Source organism: Mesitornis unicolor, unplaced genomic scaffold, assembly GCF_000695765.1.
Source record: "Mesitornis unicolor isolate BGI_N332 unplaced genomic scaffold, ASM69576v1 scaffold16011, whole genome shotgun sequence".
NCBI lineage: Eukaryota > Metazoa > Chordata > Aves > Mesitornithiformes > Mesitornithidae > Mesitornis > Mesitornis unicolor.
In genome coordinates this window covers 55722-79455 of record NW_010166000.1, presented here as the reverse complement: position 1 = coordinate 79455, position 23734 = coordinate 55722, and the positions used below count along the sequence as shown (strand labels likewise).

The 23734-nt window shown below is 40.3% G+C and overlaps 1 protein-coding gene across 1 annotated transcript in view; it reads right to left on the bottom strand.

Moving 5' to 3' along the window:
* Positions 1–1379: 1379 nt before the first annotated feature.
* The window catches only part of SHANK2 (SH3 and multiple ankyrin repeat domains 2), a gene marked incomplete at its 5' end in the record, with an annotated part of 39951 nt that continues 17596 nt past the window's right edge, over positions 1380–23734 (bottom strand). The window contains 4 exons of the mRNA XM_010194826.1: positions 1380–2143; positions 13066–15478; positions 16580–16712; positions 18036–18166. Of these exons, the coding sequence (XP_010193128.1) occupies positions 1570–2143; positions 13066–15478; positions 16580–16712; positions 18036–18166 (3251 nt within the window). The remainder of the gene's footprint in view (positions 2144–13065; positions 15479–16579; positions 16713–18035; positions 18167–23734) is intronic.

Here is a 23734-nt window from a genome sequence, read left to right as displayed (position 1 = left end):
CAAAACTCACAGATATTAAGAGGTGTTAATTACAAGGGGAGCTCAAACATGCAGAGAGAGACTTGTTAACTTTAAAAAAAAAAGAAAAAAGAAAAAAAAATTAAAAAATAAGTCAGATTAACTAAATCTGTGTTTCTCCCCTGCTGACGAAAGTCTCCTGGAAAGCTCTTGAGCTCTGTTTCCCCACCACTGAGCCCATGCTCAGCCATAGCCTCCTGGTCCCTTGTAGGGTGCAGGCACCACTTCTGCGACCTCACTAATGGCCCTGCAAAGAAATCGCTGGAGGCCAACGGGCAGCGTCCAGCTCCCCCCGAAGTGCTCAGTCTGCTCTCCTTGTCAAGAAGCCAATACCTTTAACAGCAATAAAATCAAGAAACTGGAAACCTATCCAATTCTCCTGGCCCCTGAAACACATGCATTCTGAGACACTGCATACCTCTTTACATCTTGGTATTACTTTTTTTACCTTTTAAAATTTTTTTTTTTAACGAGCTGAAACATTTCTATTTCTGCTAACAGGCTGAAATCCCTCTCTCACTTAAAATGCTGGCAACCATCCCACTGACTTCAATAGGAACATTCCTCTATCCTTTTATTCTTTCTTAGCCTGATGTTCAAAATATCTAAGCACTTACCACTGACTGAATTAAACAGCCTCTCTCAGGGTTCAGCATATTTGAGTATCTGACCGTGAAATCCAAAAGATGCGTCTGCACATAAACCCAGATCTTTACTGGCCAGTGGAGTTCATATTGCGACTCAGCAGTAGTTTAACTGGTTGAAAACTGGGGGTCTCAGGTTCAAACTAGCTTCATTTTGTTGTACCTCTAAGTGTGCATTCCGCCTCAGTTTTTATGCAATGTCTGCATCGTCTTACAGGCCAAGTCAATGGAGCATGTATTGAACTTGTTCTGCCACCTTGGAAGAGCGCTAAGTGTAACTGCAGAAATAAAGAAATACCAGGTAAAACAGAGCAAGATTACCCTTGAACTAATTCCAGCGGAACAACCAGCTTCACTGCCAACAAATCAGAGCACTAAACTAGTAAAAAACCAGTAATATGAACTCCTGTGCCTGCCTTAATATTGTACCTCTGCTACTAGTAAAAATGGGTTTGAATGGCAATGAAGCAATCTGTCCTCTTCCAATGAACTAAGGGCTGGGGAAGGAAGCCTGCTCGGAGACTGAATGGCAAGAGGAGAATACAGCACTTTTCAATAAAAAAATGAAATGCTTGCAATTTTTAATCGAAAGAAAAGTGATATGTTATGGTTCCAGCAGAAGGGCATTATCAAGAGATAATATTTTTCAAGTTAACAATTTTCTCTCTCTCTCTTATTTCTCCCCACAACTTTGAAATAAAATGGCCCCACTCATGTAACATATTTAGATTTAGGTTTGGGCATGAAGCATACAGTCTGCATTACCTGAGTACCAGGATTTCAACTGTTTTCCCCCTCCCCACCCCCCAATTTTGCTGGCACTCGCAGACAGACAAGGCATTTGGGGTATTTCAGTACCAGCCCATCTCTAGTTATCAACAGAAGTTTGTGAGGCAAATAGCTATTCTTATCTGTCCAGCAGCTGTTTCAAAGCTCTTTCTATGTTCATTCTGTGCCCAACTCTAGTCACTCCAAGGTCTATCAGATCTTCCTTTTGTAGATTTGGTAAATGAGTGCCATCTATTTCATTGTCCATAAATGTTTCTTTATGTTCACCTAAGTTTAGACTTTCCAACCAATCTGCCACATCTGGTTTAGTCCACAGGTGGACAGGCTTTGTTGTAAAAGGCTTATTTGAGATTGGCTGTTGTAATATTGAGGGAGAAGGAGACCTGCTGCGCCCTGTGGTCAAGCCAAATAAGTCCCCGGAAGGGGGCTGGCTGGGTAGGCTAAATACATCAGACAGAGTTGGAGAAGGAGATGAAGCTGAAGCAGAAGCAGTCAGAGGAGCAGGCATGATGTCTTTATTAATCTCTGTTGGTGAAACCACAGGGCTTGGAGCATGTCTTGCTCCTGAGGTCCTACTGTCATAGTCTGGGGACCTGCTCTGCAGTGTGATCGGCTGGCTGGTTCCAGGTCGGACAGTAAAAGTGATTGTTGTACTTCGTGTACCTGAGACAGTACTCATGACTTCCGTGCTCCTGAAATTGTAAACAGACATGGAAAGTTAGACATATCGGCCACCAGCTGAAAGGTTCTCCATATCAACATGTGGTAAATATGGTTTTGAAATGCTTGAATATTTTTGTTTTTTTAATGAACAACATCAGGTTAAAAGTATTACGATGGTATTATTGAATCTTTCCCATAAAACAGTCATCAATGGTAAGCCATAGTTAAAGATAAAACCCCTTGCTTATGAGCAGTGCAGAAAAACACCTTCCAGAGCACATTCTTCCTTTTTAAGGCTACACTAAATTAACTCATGGTTAAATGAGAAACACTGAGTGGAATAAGCACACGGGCACTTTGTGCTCCCCATGAGGTGCGGTCAGGATTTGATCTTCCCTTTGTTGTAGACAGGGGTGAGTTCCTTCAGTTCTGTTTTAACCTACCAGTTTTACACACTCTTTGCTAATGTGGCTAGTAATAGTAGTTACTGAAAGTATTGGAAGCATATTATTAACTCGGATTTTGGATCTTTGAGTATCTACTCAGTGAATGTTAGGGTATGTTTGTATTCCCATCCTATCACAGAACATGCTCCACAAGCTCCTCTTATTTACCTTTCTGTTCAGCTGGCCTTTTTGTGCTTTAAAAATGAATCAGTCCTTCTGAGGTTCATAAAAGGACTTCTGTGTCCATTTCTTTCTACACAGAAATTATACTTTGGCAGTCTCACTGCAAAACTTAAGGAAACAAAATGCTTGTTACTGTGCATGGCCAGAGGTGATGTAGTTGTGATCAAGTCACTGGCACCTCTCTTGCCTAAAGGAAATTTCAGATTACAAATTAAGCAGGCATGAAACTTGCAGAGAGGCTAGCTCTGATGGCAAGGCAAGGCTGACAGGGTGGGTGAAGGAGCAGACAAGTCTGCTGTTGTCTGGTGGCTATAGAACAAATTTAGAAGCAGAAGATCAAGGTTCAGGTCTGTTCATGTCATAAAATGCTTAACCTCACAGAGTTTACTTCTCATGATAAATCTCTGCCAGCCAGCATGTGCACTTTAGGATCTTCCACTAAACCCTTGAGTGTTTTAAACTCCAGATTTTTCACTTTGAAAATACCCTGCCAACTAGGGAAACCTTCAGACAACTATTTTCAGGCACTTCCAGGCCAAAGCAATTATTTATTTAGCTTCAAAGTGGACTCCAGAGGATGATCTGAAGGATGCCATAGTTAGATTTCTAACTCAGACCCTGACTGAAGCTTTGTGCCAGATTGCCCCCAGGCCTGACCTGTCATGCCTGGGCAGAATGGAAGATGGCTTGGGTGCACCATGTCAGATACAAATGCTTCCATTAACACCGCGGATTCACCACTGTGCAGAAAAGCTCTTACGGAGCTAAAAAGCAAGCATGGTTCTGGAGCGCCCATATTTAAAGTGCTGCAATGGAAGAAACTGTGGTCTCTTTCTAAGTCACTGCTTAAAGGTTTTGTGTTAATTGCCTCCAAATGAAGTAACAAAAACACATCAGGGGTCAAAACCCACATCTGTTCTCTCTGAGGTATGTCCCTCACCACTGGACCTGTTTTCTAAATGAGAGGCCCTCTACTGCTCCTCTGCCCTAGGGAATCATAAAGGCTTTGCTCCTTCCTGCAGAGTACTGTGATGCTGGGAAGGAGGGTAGAGTGCATAGGGTTATTCTGTCTCACTGGGTCTGCTCCCCAGTGCAATGCAATTGCAAATCCCCGCAGAAGGGGAGTGACTTGACTTTGGTCACCCATATCCTGAAGAGAAGACTGGTTAAAATCTGAAATAAAAAGATGGTGATACCAGCACTTCCTCATCATCTGCCCTAACCATCTCCCCTTGTGAAGTACTCATCCATTACCAAAATGACGAGACGTAGGCAGCTCACCTGAGGTAACGACAACAGGCTATTAAGCCCTTTCTGTCCTATGCACCTTACTGGAGGAGTCCTGGTAGCACTGAGCTGGAGACCTTCTTCAGCAGGTCCTTGGTGTGCTGCTGGCTGTTGTGAGCCCTGTGAGCTACATACTCCCTGCAGCACGTCTGGGCTTTGGCACATAATTAACAAACCTAGACATCAGGTAACCTACAGCACTGCAACACAGAGTCAGAGCACGCTCATATCACAGCGAGTCTCATTCAGATAAAGCTCCAATACTGTGTTATTAGAAAAGCACTAAGAATAACTTTTTGGAGAACTTACATGTTATTCACATGAGCAGTCCCACTGATTTCCCACAAATTGTTCCATATATTTCAATGAGAACAGGAGGATCTTTTTGAGTGTTGAAAGACTGGTACTTAAATCACAGTAGGAACAATACTTCTAGCACTCATGTCTTTGTAATTTAACACAGAAAGGAAACACTTGGCAAGGTTTTGAGTGTTTCCTGTGATTTGTTTGGAACTTAATGGCTTTCATTGTCTTCCAGGACTGGAGCTAAGCATTATTACAAATAAAAAGTCCATGGCAAGAAACTATTCTACTAACCAAGGGAAGCAAGTTATTTCTACCTACTTTACCTTAGCGTTAGGAGTCTCACACACTTCAATAAAGCATAATACAATTTTAAATCAACAAAAAGCCTGCTTTGAAAAGGCTGGGATAATGCTGTCCTTGTGACTGCGAGAAGAGCAGGATGAGTTTTGTATAAATATGAAAATGTCTCCCTATCTCTTTACCTGTAATTACCATTTTACTTAACTTTCCTTTCTTGCAAATACGAGAAATTATGGTTTTGTATTTACACCCATTGTGGCAATATCAAATGGATGATGAAAATCTGTCATCTATTATAATAGACGCTGGAAGGTAACTTCTGTTGGAGTTTTCAGTCGGTGTATACCTTCTGGTTTGTAACTTATTTTTGCTGCATCTTCTCTGTATTGTCCCTTTCATAGACCTGCCTGTCTATCTCTGTTCAGGGTATCATTCTCACTGTTCCTTTAAAGAAAGTATATTAAGCCACTAAAATAAAACCCTCAAAAGTAACTGTGTGAGTCTTATTTTAAGTATTTCTTAGACTAGTGTTACCTAACCTTCTCAGACCCATGGGCAGTAACAGTGGGTGAGCTAAGCAATACAGGCAATGTTGTACTTCGCTTTCTGTCAACCTGGATCAAAGTAATGGCTTTGCATGGCTACAAGCAGTATTAAAAGATCTCTGGGCACCTTGCTTTTTTCAAGCCATAGGTTCAGGACTAGTGACAATTAAAATATATCTCTGGAACAATGATTAGAATTTTTTTTATTTTAGCTGATTAATGAGATTTCAGTACCAGCTCAGTTTAAAGCCACATCAAGTACTCAAGCTTTTATAAATATCAGTGTTTTTATGAGAAGGCTCAGAGCACTTTGTTAACATTAACAGACTTAATCCTACAGCAACACACCTCTTTCAGGAACATTATTAGATCCGCTGCACACTTGGGAACACAGACAAGTCTGAGTCAGTACGTGACTCCACTGCTGCCACAGAGGTCCTGTTTAGGATGAGTTCTAACCACAGCAACTTGAGGTCACTGCTGCCTGCAAAATAATTTGTCAACCTGCAAGACTGAGTTTGTGCTCAGTTCGCAGCTGCTGTGCTTCAGTCGGCTCTGCTACCAGCTCTGCAGCCTTCAGAGCGCAGACACAGCCCCTGTGAAGGTCATGCAAGCCTGCTGAAGCCCACAATTGCACTTCCAGGCTTCCAGTTCAAAATCCTTACTTCCAAGATTCATTTTTTCCCTTTCTTTTTCCCTTCTTTCCCCTCCGGTATCAACTCCAGCATGTTAGAGAGACTGCTGTACTGTAACTGTAATCCAAGGAAAAAAACCATGCGTATTTGTGTAATTCCTATGCATCCTAAATTAAAATTTATGACATCTCCGATACAATCTGTGATGCAGATACAGCCTTGGAACCATCAGCTGTCTTGCATTTTACAATTGATTTGTATCCTGGTCAATAAGAAGCAAGCACATTCCAGCTGGAGAGCAAGCAAGTTTTTGTTGTGCTGTGGCTTTCCCAGATTTTTAGTAAGAGCAATTTCTTATGCCTTATTTGATCATCTGTTATACTAAACATATTAAAACCATATTAAACCTGCCCAACCCCGAATTTCATTTTAAAAAGGTGAAAAGTTTGATAATTATTTTAAATAAAATTTGCTCTATTAGAATCAGCATATGGTAGTAATTTATAAACATTTGCTGCTGTAAGACTGCACTGATTGCAATGCCAATTATGTTGTCTTATATTAAAATCATAATATATAATTCCTATCTTACAGTGATGCAACCTCCAAGTATAAAAGCCAGCAACACAGCTTGTAGGCAAGAAATTATTCTAAATTTTTAATTAGATTTGCAGGATTCAAATTTACTGTTAACCTACTATCAGGAGCAAATCAGTGAAAAATCAGTGATTGCATGCTGCAACAGGAGCCTCCCATGTGAAAACCCAAAAAACCACTGTGCTCTCACGGGAGCTGTTTTATCCTGCAGCTTGCCAAAAAGGCTTGCTGGTTCTGACAAAGCTCTTCCATTCTGTGAGAGAAAAAAAACTTAACAACTAAGAGAACCAATTAGTGAAATTACTCCCTACACAGAGGTATTGCGAGAAATTAACTTTTTACAGATTTTTTAGGAAGACACAAACTCAAAACTTTGCCTTCATCTCTTCTAATATTTTTACTTTATTTTTGGCTTGTCAAAGGAAAATTGTATGGTAGGAAAGTAAGACAATAATTGTCTGTTTTGGGGAAAGATTAAGAACAAGGGCTGATGTGATGACTGGCAGGATACAGAGCTTCTTTATAATAGCGTTATTTTAGTAAGAAGAATTGAGAAATGGTTAGTGTCTGTTGCAGGTAGCACCATTCAGTTGGAGTGTAGAATAATCATTAAGGTCTGTGGGAGGCTGTTCAGGAACAACAGTTTCCATGCGAATGGCAGAGATGCCTGGAAACTGGCAGAAAGGGAATGGTGCTGATGAGAGGTAGAGGAGCAGAAGACGGCCTCAGCCCTTGCTCCCTGGAGAGCTGCAGGGAAAATGGCCAAGGAAGGCTGGAAGGAGAAAGGGGGAAATCCCACAGCTTCCGAGGACACAAGATTTGACAGTGACAAGCAGCAAAGATTGATTATTTCAAGGTCTTTACTTTTAAACTCATTAGGTACATGAACTGGCACTAATCATCTCTCCCCACCTCTCCACCTCCCCCTGAAACACCCTCTAAAAATCCATCAGAATTTGGGCATATTTGAAAAATTAGGCCCCTTATTTATGTGCTCAAACATAAGTTCAGGTATCTGGTTTTATGTGCTCGTGTTATAAAAGGATTTGCTAAATACTTCTCTGCTGAGAGTGGCTTTTATTTCTATAACATCCGATTTCTAGTTTTAGAATGGCTACCATTTCTGGATTAGGAAGATCTAATCCATATTGCACTTTGTAACAAAGTCAACACCAAAAATTACTAAAATGCAATAATGAGTAAGCATTAAAAAGAAGCAGAATGTACAACATAGAATACTCTGTGCTTTACGGTTGTCACTTACTTCATGGCACTTCAGCATGACCCTCTTCAGACAACAGCAGTCATGAGAGCAAATAAAAATGACAAAATGGAATGACTGAAACACTGCAAAAATTACTGACAAAGCAAGCAATCCTGTGAAATTGGCTGACAAACAGTTAGTGGAATGAAATGAATCTAATGGGACGGCAGTAAACGGATAAATCAAGGCTTGAGAATTATCTCACAAGATAAGTATTTAATCATCTGCAAAATCCGGAGAGCCTTTACAATAAACCACATGTAGGATCAGTCCCTATGCAGGACTCGCTACTAAGTTCAGTTCTGCCTTACCTGTCTGTGAAAAAATAGGAACTTTTCCAGCTAGTTATAAAAAAAAAAAAATCAGACATGGACAAAAACCTTGGTCATAGGCAGTTTCACTTTTAAAACTTGCTATGCCAACACAGTACAGGTTATTTTTCCTAGAGGACTTGATCCTGCATGGTTAAGCATCCTCCATAACTCCTACGCTTACAATGAGCATTTCCCACTACCAGGAGTGATGCCCAAGCTGCCACATAAACTATGGGGACATTGTGCAAACACAGCTGGAGAAACATAAGCACTGTTTGAAACAGAAATGGTTTCTCCCTGTGGCAAAGCTATTGATAATTTTGGTATGGTGATGGCAGAGAGTAGCAGCAGCTGCTGTTCATTATTCCTTATTAGTACACCGGACCTGTGGTGGAAGGATGCTGTTTTCACCAGGGGCTGTGTTTCTCCCCCTTCGCAGCCACTGGGTCTATTCTACGTTAATCACGCTGACATTATTCAGTCGATCTCGCAGGCTTGCACTTGATCATTATGTTGCTAAGCAACTGCTGGGTTCACAGACAGAGTGAGTGCTCCTCCCTTAACCTGATAAAAACCCTCTGCATTAGTCTTCTCCCCATTTCTTTTATCAGCTCCATATAACCGTCAATAGCCTCTCAAGTGAATTTATAGCACTGCTATATTTGTAGCATCATGGTTGATACTGCCGTTACACGTCCCATCCTCCCTGCTCTGCTTGCTGACAGCAGAGCATCCCCTGCCAAGCCGCAGGGCTCCCTAGGGCTGGGTTTTCACATCTCTATACCTGTGCATATCCAAATTTGGAAACGGGAATCACAACCAGAGCTCATTACTGGGGCTTTAGTTCTGGGTAGCTGGGTTAAACGGTGCCCTGCATCTAAACACCCTCACCCTTTTCTTTAAGGAAGGAAGGGCAAAAGTGGAGGAAGTGATGGTCAGATGTTGTGGCCTAACTGCATGGATAGACCAGATATAAACCTCTATCACCAGCACTGATCTCAGAAATTTCTTAAAGTCAACGATGGCCAAGATTGGGAGTGAGATTAGCCTTGCTTTTATCAATACAGAGTAAGCAAGCATATCCTTTTGCTTCTTCTTCTTTTTCCTTCCTGTATCAGTATCCTTTTTTCCTAACCCACCGCTGGTCATTGCCACAGAGAAGCAGATGGTTTCCAGCCAAACGTTTCCATGCTCTATTTAAAAAACCTGAAATTCAGTGTCTCTACAAGAACCATGGAAAACTATAAATACACCATGTAAAATTATTGCTAAACCAATGTGCAGAGAAAAAAAGCAAGTGTAGGATCATTTTTAATGTAATAATTGAGAGAGAAATGCTGTTCAGTACTGTAGAACAATTTCTTCCTAATCCTCATTTATCAGAAACATAGAAAGAAGATATTTTTATGAGTTTCTGTAGCAAGCCATTACCCAACTATCTACAATTTAATTCACCTCTTTGCTACCCTACTGTGGCAATTGCCATGAGTGAACTGCAATTGCATGTCTACTGGCTGTGCAAAAGTAACTCCTAGTGATATTTAGAATTCCTATCTGGGCTGTAACTTGTCCCAGTTGTAACACGTCCCAATGAGAAAATATGTGTTTTTAATTCCATCAGCCTGCTAGTGCTGAGAACATAACCCAAGTGAGCCTGTGAACGATGTTCCTATTTATAACACTTCCCAGGACTTCTCTTTGGCTGAAGGATATGAACAGGCGTACTCATGTTTTATCACTTTTCCTTTAGCAGAGCAAAGTGGAAGGATTCTGCTTTAATTTAGCAGAATCACTGCTTTCCATGAGCTCAGCTTCCTCGCTCCGTTTCTAATGCTACCTCACAGAAAAGGGCTACAAACTCTACAATTAGTTGTCCTAGGCTTTACAGTATTAGAAAAAAAATAATCTGGAAATTCTAAGAATTTAAGCTTTAAAATTTGAACATTAGCTTTAATACTTGGAATTTTGGCAAGATGGTATTCCTTGGTCAAAATATTTGACAGCTTTGTGAAAAAATTGCGTCAGTTGTGCAGAAAGGCTGTAATTTATTTAACTTTTTAAAAGATGAGGCAGGAGTAAAAGCAGTAAAAAACATGCCTCTGTCTGGGAAGCATTTACCATGCATCCATTGGTTTTATGCAGACACCTTTAAGAACAGAACTGAAATTCAAAGCAGATGGTTCTGGGCATAAACATACATAGCACAACAGAAAGAAATTGGAGCATTTCCTCCACTGTGACAAATTTTGCTATTAGCCTTTTGCTCCCTCTTTCATACGCTTTATCAAGCTCAGAAATCAATCCTTGCTCATCTGCGCTGGGGACGTGGAGCTGGTTGAGCTCAGAGAGGGGGGAAGGGGCCAGCCTTGTTCCAGGGACAGTTGGGAACTGGGCATGGGCTCAGCTGGGCAGACACCACCTCAGAAACCACTGCTGGTCTGCAAGCAGGGCTTCTGAACCCACAAGTGAACTTCTCCATTTACATCTCTCTACTGCAGTCTTAAGATGAAAAGGAATTGTCTGCAGCACCTCTTAAACTATACTTCTACTATCTGTAGTTAGTTCTGCTGTCTCTGATTTATTACTTAGCTTAAAAAAGAAATCTTGAGTAATCTTTTCTCATAATTTTTAGTATCTTCAATTCACCTCATTTTCTGAGCTCAGTTAAAGAATAATGCTATCACAGCACAGGAGGAAACAAAATACAGCCCTCTTACCTTCCGTTCCCACCGGGAATTCTGTGGGGCTGCCATTTTCTTCCACAACCAGCGGCAGCCAAGAGTTGTGCTGCCGTATGCCACTGTCAACTTGTCTTATTTATTACCTCATAGATCTTTCCGTATTGTTATATCTCAAGATCCTCTCTCTAGTTTGCAAAGACACTTGCTTGGGATTACTTTTCAAGAAAGAAGTAGGAATTCAGCCACACTGAAATAATGCTTTGTGTGGTTTTCTTTCCAAACTGATTCTCCACATTCCATAATGAAGACTATGTCATTTGCCAAAGCTAAGTTAAGAGAATTAAAAAAAATCTAAAGACGAGAAAAGCAACGTAACTTCTAACGCTAAATCAGATCTTTCTCTAAAATGTAACATATATGGGACTACTCTTGCGTACATGATAGTTTGCTTTTCTCCAATGAAGCGATATATTATTTTTTCACTTTTTTTCCCCAGCCTTTATACCTGTTTAAATGTCTTTTCACAAAAAGATGTATCTCTATTTGTTTCTACCTTTCATTTTCTTCTCAGAAATTCAGTACTTTGACATATTTACAGTACATTGTAGTTGCTAGTCTCAGTTATTTTCTAATCAAATAGAAAATATTTCGGTAACCTGGAAATAGCTATCACTTTACGTATAATAGATGATAAATAATATTATACATATGAAGCTACAGGCAACATGTTCATATAGCTTAACAAGGAAGACAATCAAGATCTAGAAAAAATAGTATTCTTGAAGACATAAGAAAAAGAATACGAAATGAAACTGTCATCTGCAAGACAAGACATGTAAATTCAAGCGTGGTGTGCAAGTATTGATTTTATGCTTGCCTGAGGTAGTCTCAAATGTATAGTATAGTTCTCAGTTCTCAGTTGCTGTGCTAACTTTGTTTAAAGACCATTTTCATCAGGCAGCCAGTATATAATGGGGTTTTTTTGTACAATTTTTATCACATTTTTCTGCATGTATTAAGGCTTTTCCCGTACAGACAGCTCATTTCTACTCTGTTTAGACAAGTGCCACTATCAGGAATTTCAGAATTTCAGTGGTTTTTTTCATCTCTTCAGTATAAAAATTATATATCCTCCATACCTCCCTGTCACCAGTTTGATGACTTCCATCTTGCAGGAAATAATGACCTGACTCTGAGGCTTTTGATCACACTGTTTTCTGAATGAGCGATCATTTACAGTTAACACAGACACTCTTCCCCTAAAATCAAATTATCCTTTGCACACGAAAAAAGTAGCTTTTCAAAGGCCAAGGTAGTAATTATCCAGCAGAATAATTTCAACAAAATTTACTTTGACGATATCTTTTTTAAAAAAACAAAGTCAGCACTGCATTTCTGAAAAAAAAAGTGTTTCTATGGAGCAGTCCAGGCCAAACAATATGCAGTCCTTCAGTAAAAGGTACATTTAACTCCTCTATGTAAGGCCAAACCATTCTACACTACCAAAAAAAATACTTCAGGCTGTCAAAAAACCTAACAAAAATCACCTTTTTTTTTTCATAAGCATGGATTTCATTATATTATATCCATGTTCCACACAAATGTGACTATGGAATTACTTGTATATTTACCCAATGGTGTCCTACTACTGTAAGTCACTTATCACTTAAATACCGTTTGCAAACCACTTATGTGCAAACATTGCACTGCACTGCCATGGATGATGCTCTTGGGAGAAAGGAGCCACATCCTTGAGCTTTTAAACATCAGAGACTATTCACTAACAAGTGTTTGAAAGAAAGAAAGAAAGAAATTAAATTCCATAATACTAAGTTGCAGAGATGCTAAATTAACTTTTTAGCAACAACATGGATAGTGGAAAGTGATTCCAGTGAGCTATTTTTTCTAAGATAGCTTTACACTTTATGATAAAGTGGATTATCAGAGGTATCAGCATGCATCAAATGACATCACACAGTGTATGTAAATTAAGCCTAGGCAAAATCACTTTTTTCCCTGTTTGAAGCCAAAATAACTTATGGGACTGAAGAAAAATTAAATTGTCGCCACATTTTAGAGAAAAATTTTAAAAGAGAAAAGTACTAAAAAAATAAATCTAAGTAACTCACATCAAAACAACTGATAGGTTTGTGGAAACTGTCTTTGAAGTTGCAGAAGACTGAGAAAGCTCCTATCCTATGGTGCACACTACAGTAACATTGAAATTCTTCCCCTCTGAAAAATTGTTTGTGATAGACTATTCACTGAGCAAACATGTACAATAGCGTACATTTTTCATTAATCTATGTTATTTACAGGGGAAGTTACTGAAGGGATGGGAAAAAAACCAAAACAATCCTATATTAGAAAATTATTTGCTGAATTACATTTACCTTGTACTGAGACTTGCAGTTTTTGTTCCAGTAGGTGACTCCAATCCTTCCCCTGGCTTTGAGGTTTTCTCTCTGTTCATTTGCTGGAGTATTGAGTTTAATTCACTAATAACATTAGCCTTTGGGCCTGAGAGAATTGGGCTTTTCACCTCCGTCATGTCACCCCATAGCTTAGATGTCCTTTGGGGAACAACTTTAGCCATATTGGGCTGTGCGCTGATCGGAGGTGGGGGCGGAGCGGGAGGAGGAATAACAAAGCTATCTACAGTTTCTTCAATGAGCGCGTCCTTGTAAAGTGCATTGCTTTTGTTGATTATGGGCTTCATTTTTGGCTTAGGAGGTACTGGGGGTTTGTCCACCAGAAATGTCTGCCCATCTGCATAGACTGTACAAGTATCCACATTCTCACCCCCTTCCGAGGACAAGGTAGAGATGCTGGACACTGTTGAGATAGTGCTGGTTGTCTCTAAGTGATGGTCACTACTACTTCGACTGTCTACCTCCTCAATCCCAGAGTCAGTGACGTTATCAAAGCTGTCAGGGGGTGGCAGAAAGGAGGCAGGCAAACAGTTTGAAAGACCCACTTGCTTTTTACTTTCTAAGGAATTTGTTGACTGGCTGGGGGCAAATGGCGCGGGTGAAGGCGTGTCATTCTTTCTTTGCTTCATCAAGTCTGTTAGAGCTGAACCAGGAGCTGCGCGGTCATCGGGGATATCAAAGCTGTTGGCAAACTCTAAGGGGGGTGGTAGTGGCTCAGTAAAAATAAACTCTTCATCGATATCAACTGATGCTAAGGGTGGCGGAGGGATGCGGAATGGCAAGATAACAGGGTCGTCGACAGAGCTCGCTGCTACGATGGTTTTGCAGGGAGATGCCGGTGGCTCAGGCGCAGCAGGCACATTCAGCTCACTTTCTGCTTCCTCGCTCCCCTCTGGCCTCTCTGGTGGGGAGTTTTCAGGGTTTGGTTCCGTTTCAACTCTCTTTTCCTCTTCATCTTCAGGCGATTCATCTGACTTTGCTGTGTCCACAGTATGAACCATTAACAAGCCAGCTGACTTTTGCTGCGAAGTATCCATGATGTTTATCAACATGTTTTTCTTCTCCTCAGCTTTCTTTTCTTTTCCTGCATCTGTTTCATACTTGTTCTCAGTCTCCTGCCGTCTCAATGGCCCACGAGTATTTTGCCTACTGACAGTAGCAGTAACAGGAAAAGTTGTTTCAATATTGGGTCTCAGCTTTGTATCGATGTAAAGTGGTTTATTAAGGTCAGCTTTAACAGTGTCTCCTTTGCCTGGAATCTGCTGTGTTTGTTCCTTCATGGCTCTGTCCCTGGCAGAGAGAGCAAGGGCTAGCGGTGAGTTTGGATCTAATAGCTTTCCTGTGACTGGGTGAACATAACTATCTGGGCTGGATGCATTTGTGGACTTAGCTGCCACTGTACTGTTTTCAGTACCTTTTGTTTTGGACGAAGCATTTAATGTCCTTGAATCGCTTTGATTGCTGGGTTCGCTGTTATTAAAAAGAGTTTCAGGCTCTCTAGGTGCGGGAATCGGAGATGGTGACATAAGCTGTCTAAAACCATCTTCACTACTAAACATTGCTTCGTCTGTAAATTTAGATTGCCTCATACGTGGTGTTGGTGGTGTTAGTCCGACATCCTCATCTCCTAGGTCTGTGGAAAGGAAGGCTGGAGAATTGCGCCTTGCTTCCAGCCTCTTTTCCCTGTCCCTCACTGCTCCCGCAATGGCTGCTGCAAATGGACTGCTGACACCTAAGCTATCATCGGGTCGGAGTTGCCCAGGTTGTTCTGAAGACTGAGGATCAATTTCCATGCTGCTCCCTTGGCTGCTTTTCCCACTGCTGCTGGTGGACGGCTCTTTCACAATAATTGTCGGGATTGGAATAGAGCAGGTCTTTTCCGGACTGTCTTCAACATTGGATTGTTTCACCAGCATCCCCTTCCTCCTTGCTGGTTTGGCTGGCACATAAACTGCTTTGCTTGCAATCTTCCCAACCTCAGAATATGGGTTTTCTGGCATCTGACCCCTCTTATTCCTGAAATTTGCCTGAGCTGCGGCACTCCGACTGTACAGGTCTTCAGAGTCCAGAGAGTATCGGTCCAGTTCTCGTCTGTAATAGATCCCTTTGTCCCTTATCATTGTTCCCACATTCTCAGGCCTAACCAAAGAAATTTTTGAACCTGAATTCTGATTAAATGGAGGTTTAATAGTTCCATAGCTCCTTGATGTGGGGGATTTGGGAGAGTTGTACAGAGAGGGAGAAGGTGGTGGTGGTGAAGGAGGTAAGGACTGTGGTGGTGGTGGGATATCTTCAGAGGTGTCAGGCATTGAAAGACTTCTGGTAAACTTCAGCATAGGAGGAGCCAAAAACTGCCGTTCTTCCTCTGTTATTCCTGAAAATCAGAAAGTATATTTAAAACACTGTATTCCACTGAGATCCCTCATATTGTATTATTTCTGTATTTAACCTAAAATGCCAAGGTGCATTTTACATGACATGAGGCATACGCAAAATTATGAAAGAGCTCTTAAGGTTGATTCCTACCATAAGCATTTTTTCTTGTTGAACTTCCAGAGACATAGATGCTAGAATTAAAAAGGATGCTACAGAATTTTAATTAAAGCGATCATTGATGTGTGGGCAAATGCTTTGGTTTTATGTATCATCAAGGTAGCTGTAGAGAAGCATGTTTTCTTTGAAAATGATCGAACAGGGAAGAAATTCTGTGCGGAATAGGAGCTTATGCCTTGCTCTAGTACTCTATAAATGCATATAATAATGCAACTTAGAAACCTAATGAATTTTTAAGATGCATTTGAAATTTAGCAAAGGGACTGCAAAAATTCTATCAGGGAAAAAATCATAATGTTTCATGTCAAAAGATGACATTATATTATTACAGATATGGCTTTTAACTTAAATGAACTGGATAATATTGGGATAATTTAGATGATAATTTTACATCAGCATAATGCATTTCTAAGTTGATAAATAGCACTACTAGGACTACTACCAAGAACAAAGCAAGACCAAATTTGGTCTGCTCTTTTTTTTATTTTCTGTAAAATCATCTGTTGTCATCATCTGGAATGAAAAAGAGGTGAATTTAATTCCATTTGATCAATAGGGATTCCTTTGTAAAATACACAGCATTATAAGGCTTTTGCCTCAATAACGAAGAAAAATTAACAACATTTTGCCCTAGGTCATGCATTGCAAAGGGCTTGTACTGATCTTTTTTTTTTTCCTTTCTCACTATCTTTCCTTGTTAGAGGGAACATTCTAAAGAAAGGATTAAATGATAATTCCATAATACTTGCCTACTGCCATCAAAGCAGGATATGGAAATTATAGCATCTTACACACAAACTTCTTTACTTATGGACATTCTATAAAAATTAGGTAGTCATTCACTGAAGTAAAGATGTTGGAGAAATACGCTTTAAGAAAGAAACAATGTTACTAAAAGTATGTGATCAGTGCACAAGTGAACTATATAGCAGAAGTATTTTACCTATAGATTTTTGTCTTCTCATTGTACCCCGAGGTATACCCAGATAAGGACCTTGAGGACTCCCTGGTACAGTGGGCGTCATCACAGCAATACCCTGTCTCTCATACATGGACTACAAAAAAGCAAACAAAAAACCCCACAAGCATTAAAGCATACAAGTCTTCTTCTCACATGTAAATAACTCTTCCGTCAAATCTACTAATCCACTATTCCGCTTGCTTAGAATTCTTATGGAAAATAACAAATTTGGTATTATTCTGGGGAGAAGGTGAAGAGAAAGGGAAGGCTGGACTTTATTTACCTGTTATTAAAATGACAACAGCTGTAAGTTAATTGAAATTATTTACAAGGCAATATGTTACATATCCAGCACATTTTGCGTGCTGTAAAAAATGAAGCATGAGCAATTGCATTTTGTTTCATCGCTTCCAAAATCCTAGCCACACACTGTGTAGGTATTAACGCTCACTCTGCACCAGTCTGTATCTTCTCTTCACTGCCGAAGAACAGATCTGCTCTTGCACAGACACAAGGTGTCTTCTGCAAGGTTACAAGGGCAGTCAGCATCTCCTGTAGGAACTGAGGAATGCCACCTGAATCCCAATGCACTCAACTGTCCCTCCTTGTAGGTCATCACAAAAACATTTGTTTTCTGCCTCTTAGAATAGCCTTAATTTCCTTCCATCTCAAACTGCTGAGAACAGCAAAGTGCTGCTTGTATCAGGACTGATGCTCTTTTGAAGGGGTCAGTAATGGAAAAATACATCTAAAATGCAATAAAAACAATTATTCTTCACATGCAAAGTTGTGTAAGAGCAAATTCTGCAATTGTGTGATCCAATTTCAGTTCTGGAGTTTAAATTTTTAATATGTGCTATTGTATTAATGTCAATTCTTCCCTTACAAATCATCATGTATTATTTAATCAAGATATTATATATGCCATTAGGAACAATAAAAAACCCGCTGTAGGAGAAACATTCACATTCATGGAAATTGTGTGGCTGTGCTATCTCTGGTGTTGAAACTGAACTAGCATACCTTGATTTTTAGCAAAGTTTTTTAGCTTGGGCTTAGTGTTGTCCTAATACCTTCAAGTCCAGAACTTACTGGTGTCTCACCAGCTCAGTTTACAGGTATAACAAGTTCACATCTGCTTGAATAACACTGAGGTAACAATGTTGTTGATGTGACAGTCTCAGAATAAATATAAGGATACAATGATAAAGGTTTTATAAGGGTACATAGACTCTTCTGTTAAAGAACTACTATTAGAAGTACAGAGTAGCCCGTGTCTTAATAAGATAATAAAAGCAAAATGAGTATGTAAAGCAGTATTTGTTACTTAGCTTCTTCTGTACGCTCTGCACGCTGCCAAAAGGCCCCCTCCAATCAGTTTCAGAAATGAAAGCAGTACATCACAGCTACCACTCACATTCATATCTGCCGCTGAGGGAAAACATCTACTAGAAGGTCGCTGTTTAATAGTTGCCACTCTTGAGTCCACAGTTGCATTGTCTGCAATTCTTGATGGCTTGGAAACTGGTACTATTTCATCCACCTTATCTGTAACATAAAAGTATTCAGTAAAATAAATATAATTTGTCCAAAAACTGAAAATTTAAGTATTGCAAGGTCAAAGGAAGAAATTTACTTTTCAAAAAAATGCAAAGAAAAAGTTTTTTTGGCATTTTAACAAGGCAATGCTTGAGCATCATAAGTCGTGCAAGCCGAGCACTTTTTATTGCTGCTACATAGCATGCATGCTTTAGTTTTAAGCCTGCATGCATTTAATGTTTACTTAGTGTGACTCGAAAAACAATCCTCTTCTTCAAACCTTCAAAATGTGAAGGGAGAATATCTATATAGAAATGGAAAGAAGACCTTTAGAAATAACGAATCTGTACAGCACTGTTTCAAATAGAGATAAGCAGACTGTACTTAGTCATCAGAATTTCAGTGATATTTTGGACAATAACAAGTACTCCAGAAGTGCTCTTTTATGCCTGTTCTCCTTAAGTAATCACATCCTAATTTATTCACACTCTTGGATTATTAGATTAGCATTAGTAACGGCATCATTTTTAAAAATTAAACTTTTATATGTATTATGTATTTTAATAACTGCACAGTCTGACAATGTATTTAGTTGTGGTCAGAAACAGACCAAATAGGCAAAGTCCAAACCTGAATGAGAACTTCAACATTTGTATTTGGGTTTCTGATCTACCATATGACATAACAATAAAGTATAGGGAAAAGTTTAATTAAGATCCTCTGAAGCTTAGATTGTTAGTCTTAGCCCCATCTCCAACTTTGGTCACAAACAGGGTTCATCAGTATTTAATATATGTTACTCCTTCAGACTGAAGACCTCAAAGTACCACAAAATAACCTATAACTAATTATAGCCTGACAGCTCCTTTATTGCCACTTCTACTATGAAACTAAGGCATGGAGAAATTAAATGACTAGCCTAAGCCAGCAGAATAGTTCGATTTTTGAACCTGTACTAGAATCCAAACTTGAGTCATACCAACAAGTTTCCTTAGTATGCCTTCCATTGCATTTGCTTTCCTAAGAAAGCACAGACTGCACTCTATCTGGCTAATTTAGTGTCTTTTTCTTTGAAGTTTCACCAAAGTAAGGATTAGTTATATAGCCTATGGTATTTATGTGAGTGAAATACCTTAGCTTGGCTCCTAGGCTTCCACGGTGTGAGTCAGAACAATGTTACTTTTCAACAATTAGATCCATCTCCCAAATGACTGATTATTTGCTTCAGCAAACAAGGATAGCTACTTCATTAAGATAATATAGACTGCTAAAACCCCCAGATTTTTGGTTGTGTAGAGATGTTACTATGACAAGTATCAGATTTAGGGATTTAAGTTTTACCTCTCACTGGAGAGCAGCGCACTTGGGGCCCTGGATATGGATATGGATGGGAATAAGGCAGGAGGAAAAGAGCTTTTGATCCCTCTAAACAGTAGATCTGGCTGATGCAAGGATGGTATTTTAAATGGGAGAAGAAGAGAGGGAAGAACTTTTAGCCTTCTGGTTAGGAAGAAGGTTGTCCTAGAAGTGGATATTTCAGTGTCACAGAGGGTCAGGGAGCAGGCAGGAAAGGAAAGGTTGAGCAGAATTGGTAAGCTGAACACTGTTGAAAACTGTCTCACAAGAGTAGTGTTGCTGTTTCTTTTCAATTGAAGTTAGCATTCATTTCTTTTCATTGGTCTGGTTTATTTTTGTGTGGTTTAAATCATCCAGTAGAAGGAGAAAAGGAAAAAAATTCTTAAAATCATCACATGTATTAAAAAATCAAACAAACTTCAAGTCACATTTCATAAGACTTTGTAATACAAACTGAATTTCCAAAAGAAAAATATCTGCACTTCTGCTCAGCAAAAGGCATCAGAAAGCAATGGTGTAACCATGAACACTTGACCTGTACAGCAAAAATATGGCTAGACTGTGGAACTGTACTCAGGGGATCCATCACCAAGAGCTTAAACTGGGCAGAGATTTCCTGTTAAGTCTCTCCCACCCTTTTCATCATCCCAGAAGCCAAATAACTGGTCTTTGGGATACAGAAAGAAAGCAGTTTTAGAAACTGAAGCACTAGGTACTCAAAATCTGTAAATAAGAAATATAGATAAACCATGTAAGAACGGATCCCCTTTATTTTTAACAGACACATGTAACCATATACCCATTCAGACAACAAAAAGCTACAGGCAAAGAGTGATGAGGCTATGACAGACACTTGAAAAGCATGAAAATATTTGTTTGGGGATGAAACATACATACCCTCCAACTGCACTGATTTTGCTAGTCAACACTAGAAGTCAGATCCTAATTTCAGATCTGAGCAAAATATCAGTTGGTACCAATTCTTCTTACAATCTACTACTTACAGATGGAAAAAAACTATGTTTTGTGTAAAAGTTTATTGCAGGTTTCTTGTCTGTAGACAGGTTCTTGGTCCTTCGCACCCTATAGCTGCTCCCATTCGGGTGGTGGTTCGTGCCTTGCCAAGTCTAGCTAAAGCACTTAGAAATGGGAGAGGAGAGCAGGTTAAAGATTAAGCTGCTTTGCCAGGAACTCTTTAGGGGTTCCTCACGTGTTATTTCCAATGGCAGCACTGCTACATCTGCACAGCTTCTTCTTTTGCTTTGCTGCCTTTGATCAGAAAGCAAAGGTAGAGTGGAGGTTTTCATTTTAAAACTAAAACAAGAAAAAAATGTTGCAACTACAAAAGCAGCCAGGGTGTGGAACAAGATTTATTCTAAATGGCAGCAGCTACGTGGCGGGTCCTGCAGAATACGTCAAAATCTTAGCACCTGCCTGCAACTCCACCACACTTCTGAAGTGAAAGCACTTACGTAAAATAGAAGCATTCTCACTCTGTTATCAAAAGTGCTAATTAGCCCAAGAAAATTAACTGGCTGAATTGTATTTAGCTTCATTCAAACTCATCCCAAAGAAATAAGATGTAAGCATATTGGGACAAACTTTCACTTGTCTTTGCCTTTAGCTAGGCTTTTTATATTCCCATTACCAGTGTGCAAAACATGTAGGCACCAGAAACACATGTTCAAAAGGCCGCACGTACTGGAATAATTTGTCAGGCTTACTAATCGGCTTCTCTACCAACCTCCTTGTGATCTTAAATACTCTTCAGCATGCATTTCTTGTACAAAAGAGAGGGGCATCTTACAAGCTTGTCTTGGAAATTCTCTGAGGATACCTTTACAAACAGCTTTAACAAGAGATATAAAAAAAGTCACAGAATGGGTGCAAAAATTTGCACCTGGTGTGAGGTGTGTCGACAGTGTGGTCAAAGAAGCATGCCTCTAATGGTGTTCTTAAAAGGAACGCAACTGGACGTAGGTGGAAGGGAAGAAATATTCCGTAGTGGAAAAAGCCTACATTGGAGGTTGGCCATGCCAGCTGCATCTCCTCATCAAACCAGTCATTTAGCAAAGTACAGCCACAAGCACGCACGCACACACACTTATAAGGGAGCAACTTGTGGCTGACTGGTAGATTAATAAAATACTATCAATACTGCTTTATTTTGAGTAATTCCAGTCTCACAGAAAGATAGGGAAGAAGAATCTATGGCTCACTGGACAGAGAGTGTAGCTCAGTTGTAATCATAGAAGAGGATTTTTAGGCCTACAATTATTCTCTAGTATTTGCCAGAGGAGGAATTTATCCCTGCTTTGCCACATAAACTCTTTTGAACCTTTTCGAGAAGTAAAATGGTGTGTTGAGAGTCAAACACAGGAGCCATGCTACACCTGTGATAATTAGTTACCACCACTCAAGGGGCTCCTGGTAACAGCATCATTTCAGAGAACTGTCAGGGATATCACATGTATAAGCCAGTCTGATGCCTCTGCATGCATATAGCAATTTGAGTGCCACTATATTAAATTCCCCCGAGAGAGGCAGCACCAACAGATATAAAATAATTTATTGCAAAGTGCATTTCCATCTGCCCTGTGGGTTACCAATTGCACCCATGTTCTGCTTAGGGTGCCAGCCCTCAGGAAATTAGATGGCCTAAAGGCACAGAAAGTAGTTGCATTATATCAACATGTAGGTCGTCTCTGACAAAAAGCTCTGAATCACAGACATAGTAGCACAGTACCCAACAGCATGTCATGACTTTTACATTCTCAAGAGGTCTGGCTGCTAGGCAAACTGCTTTTTTTTTCCTTTTTCTTAAATAATTTATATCTGTGATAATTAGAGGGGACAGTCTCCTCCTAATAGATTTGTTGCAGGAGATGGCTCTTATCCCCGTAGAACACATTGCTTAGTGACTCCTGTTTCAAATCCCCAGACTCTCTCAGAGGAAAAATTATAATGCTGCCCATCAAACCACCAGATCCATCATAAAAGGAACTTTGAAAATGAGAGTCAGGTGCCTAGATAGATCTGGTGGCACATCACTATCCAGGCCCCAAAAGATAAATATGAGGTATGATCCTGGCAACATTACTTATTGTACGACATAGCCAAGACATGTGGATTAGCTCCACCGAGGGTCTTAGAAAGTGATCTTGTCAGACCCACAGAGGATAAGAATGGTCATGATCCGGTACAGGCTAACCCCAACACCTCAGGCTGGCATGCCAGAAACACCAGGCAAAGACTGATCGAACACAGTTTTGGAGGCGAGTATTGCCAAGACCTGTATACTTACCACCAAGTCCAGAATGCTTGCTCAGAGGGGATGGGATAATGGAGAAAGAAAACTCAAAAAACAGCTGCCTCAAGAAATGACTTGTATTTGTAAGAAAAGCAATGAATGCCTGGCACAGAGTAAAAAAATGCTCGTATGAAGTGAAAGAACAGAGGCAAATGTTCTTCAAATACCAGCAGCACACATCGTTAACAGTGCAAATATAAACTACAAAATGTTAGACTAATCTAGTCAGCCAGAATACAATGTTAGCCAATGTAGGAAATGGTTGAATTCTGCCACTGATGGCCTTATGGCTAAGAATTAAAAGGACAGGCACATAAAAAAAACCCCTAAAAATCCTATGGTGTGGTTATTTTTTCTTCCCTCCCCCTTTTGCCTGGCGTGTAGGCATGGGCAACGAGGCCCTCTCGGTTATGGCTCTCTGCAGCCGGCCACTGCGACAAGGCAGCGTGGCCTGCGGTGGTTCTCGAGAGTCGCTCATCCCTTCGGCCCCTGGTAAGCACACAGTGGAGGATGCCACTGCGTCCTCACCAGTCCATGTCGAGGCACAGGTTAACTCGACATGAGGGGTAGCTCTTTGGGAGATGCGTGTTTCAAGGACCTGTGTCCTTGGCTGCTTGAGGAAAGCTAAAATCTCTGACAGGTAGTTATGGATGGCTCTTGTGGAGGTAGCCACAATGCCCAGCTGCAGCTCCATACGGCCCATGGACTGTGACATGAGACCCATGGACTGTGCATGCTCTCTCTTGATATTTTCCAGCAGCTGCACAATCCTACTGTTGGTTTCCATCAACAGCTTCTCTCCCTCTGTTAGCTGGGGCTGCCCTCTCCAACCCCGATCCCTAGGGACAGGCTCAACACCGCGTTGCTCTTCATTCATTTCATTATTTCCCTCCTCCTCAGGAGAGTCACTT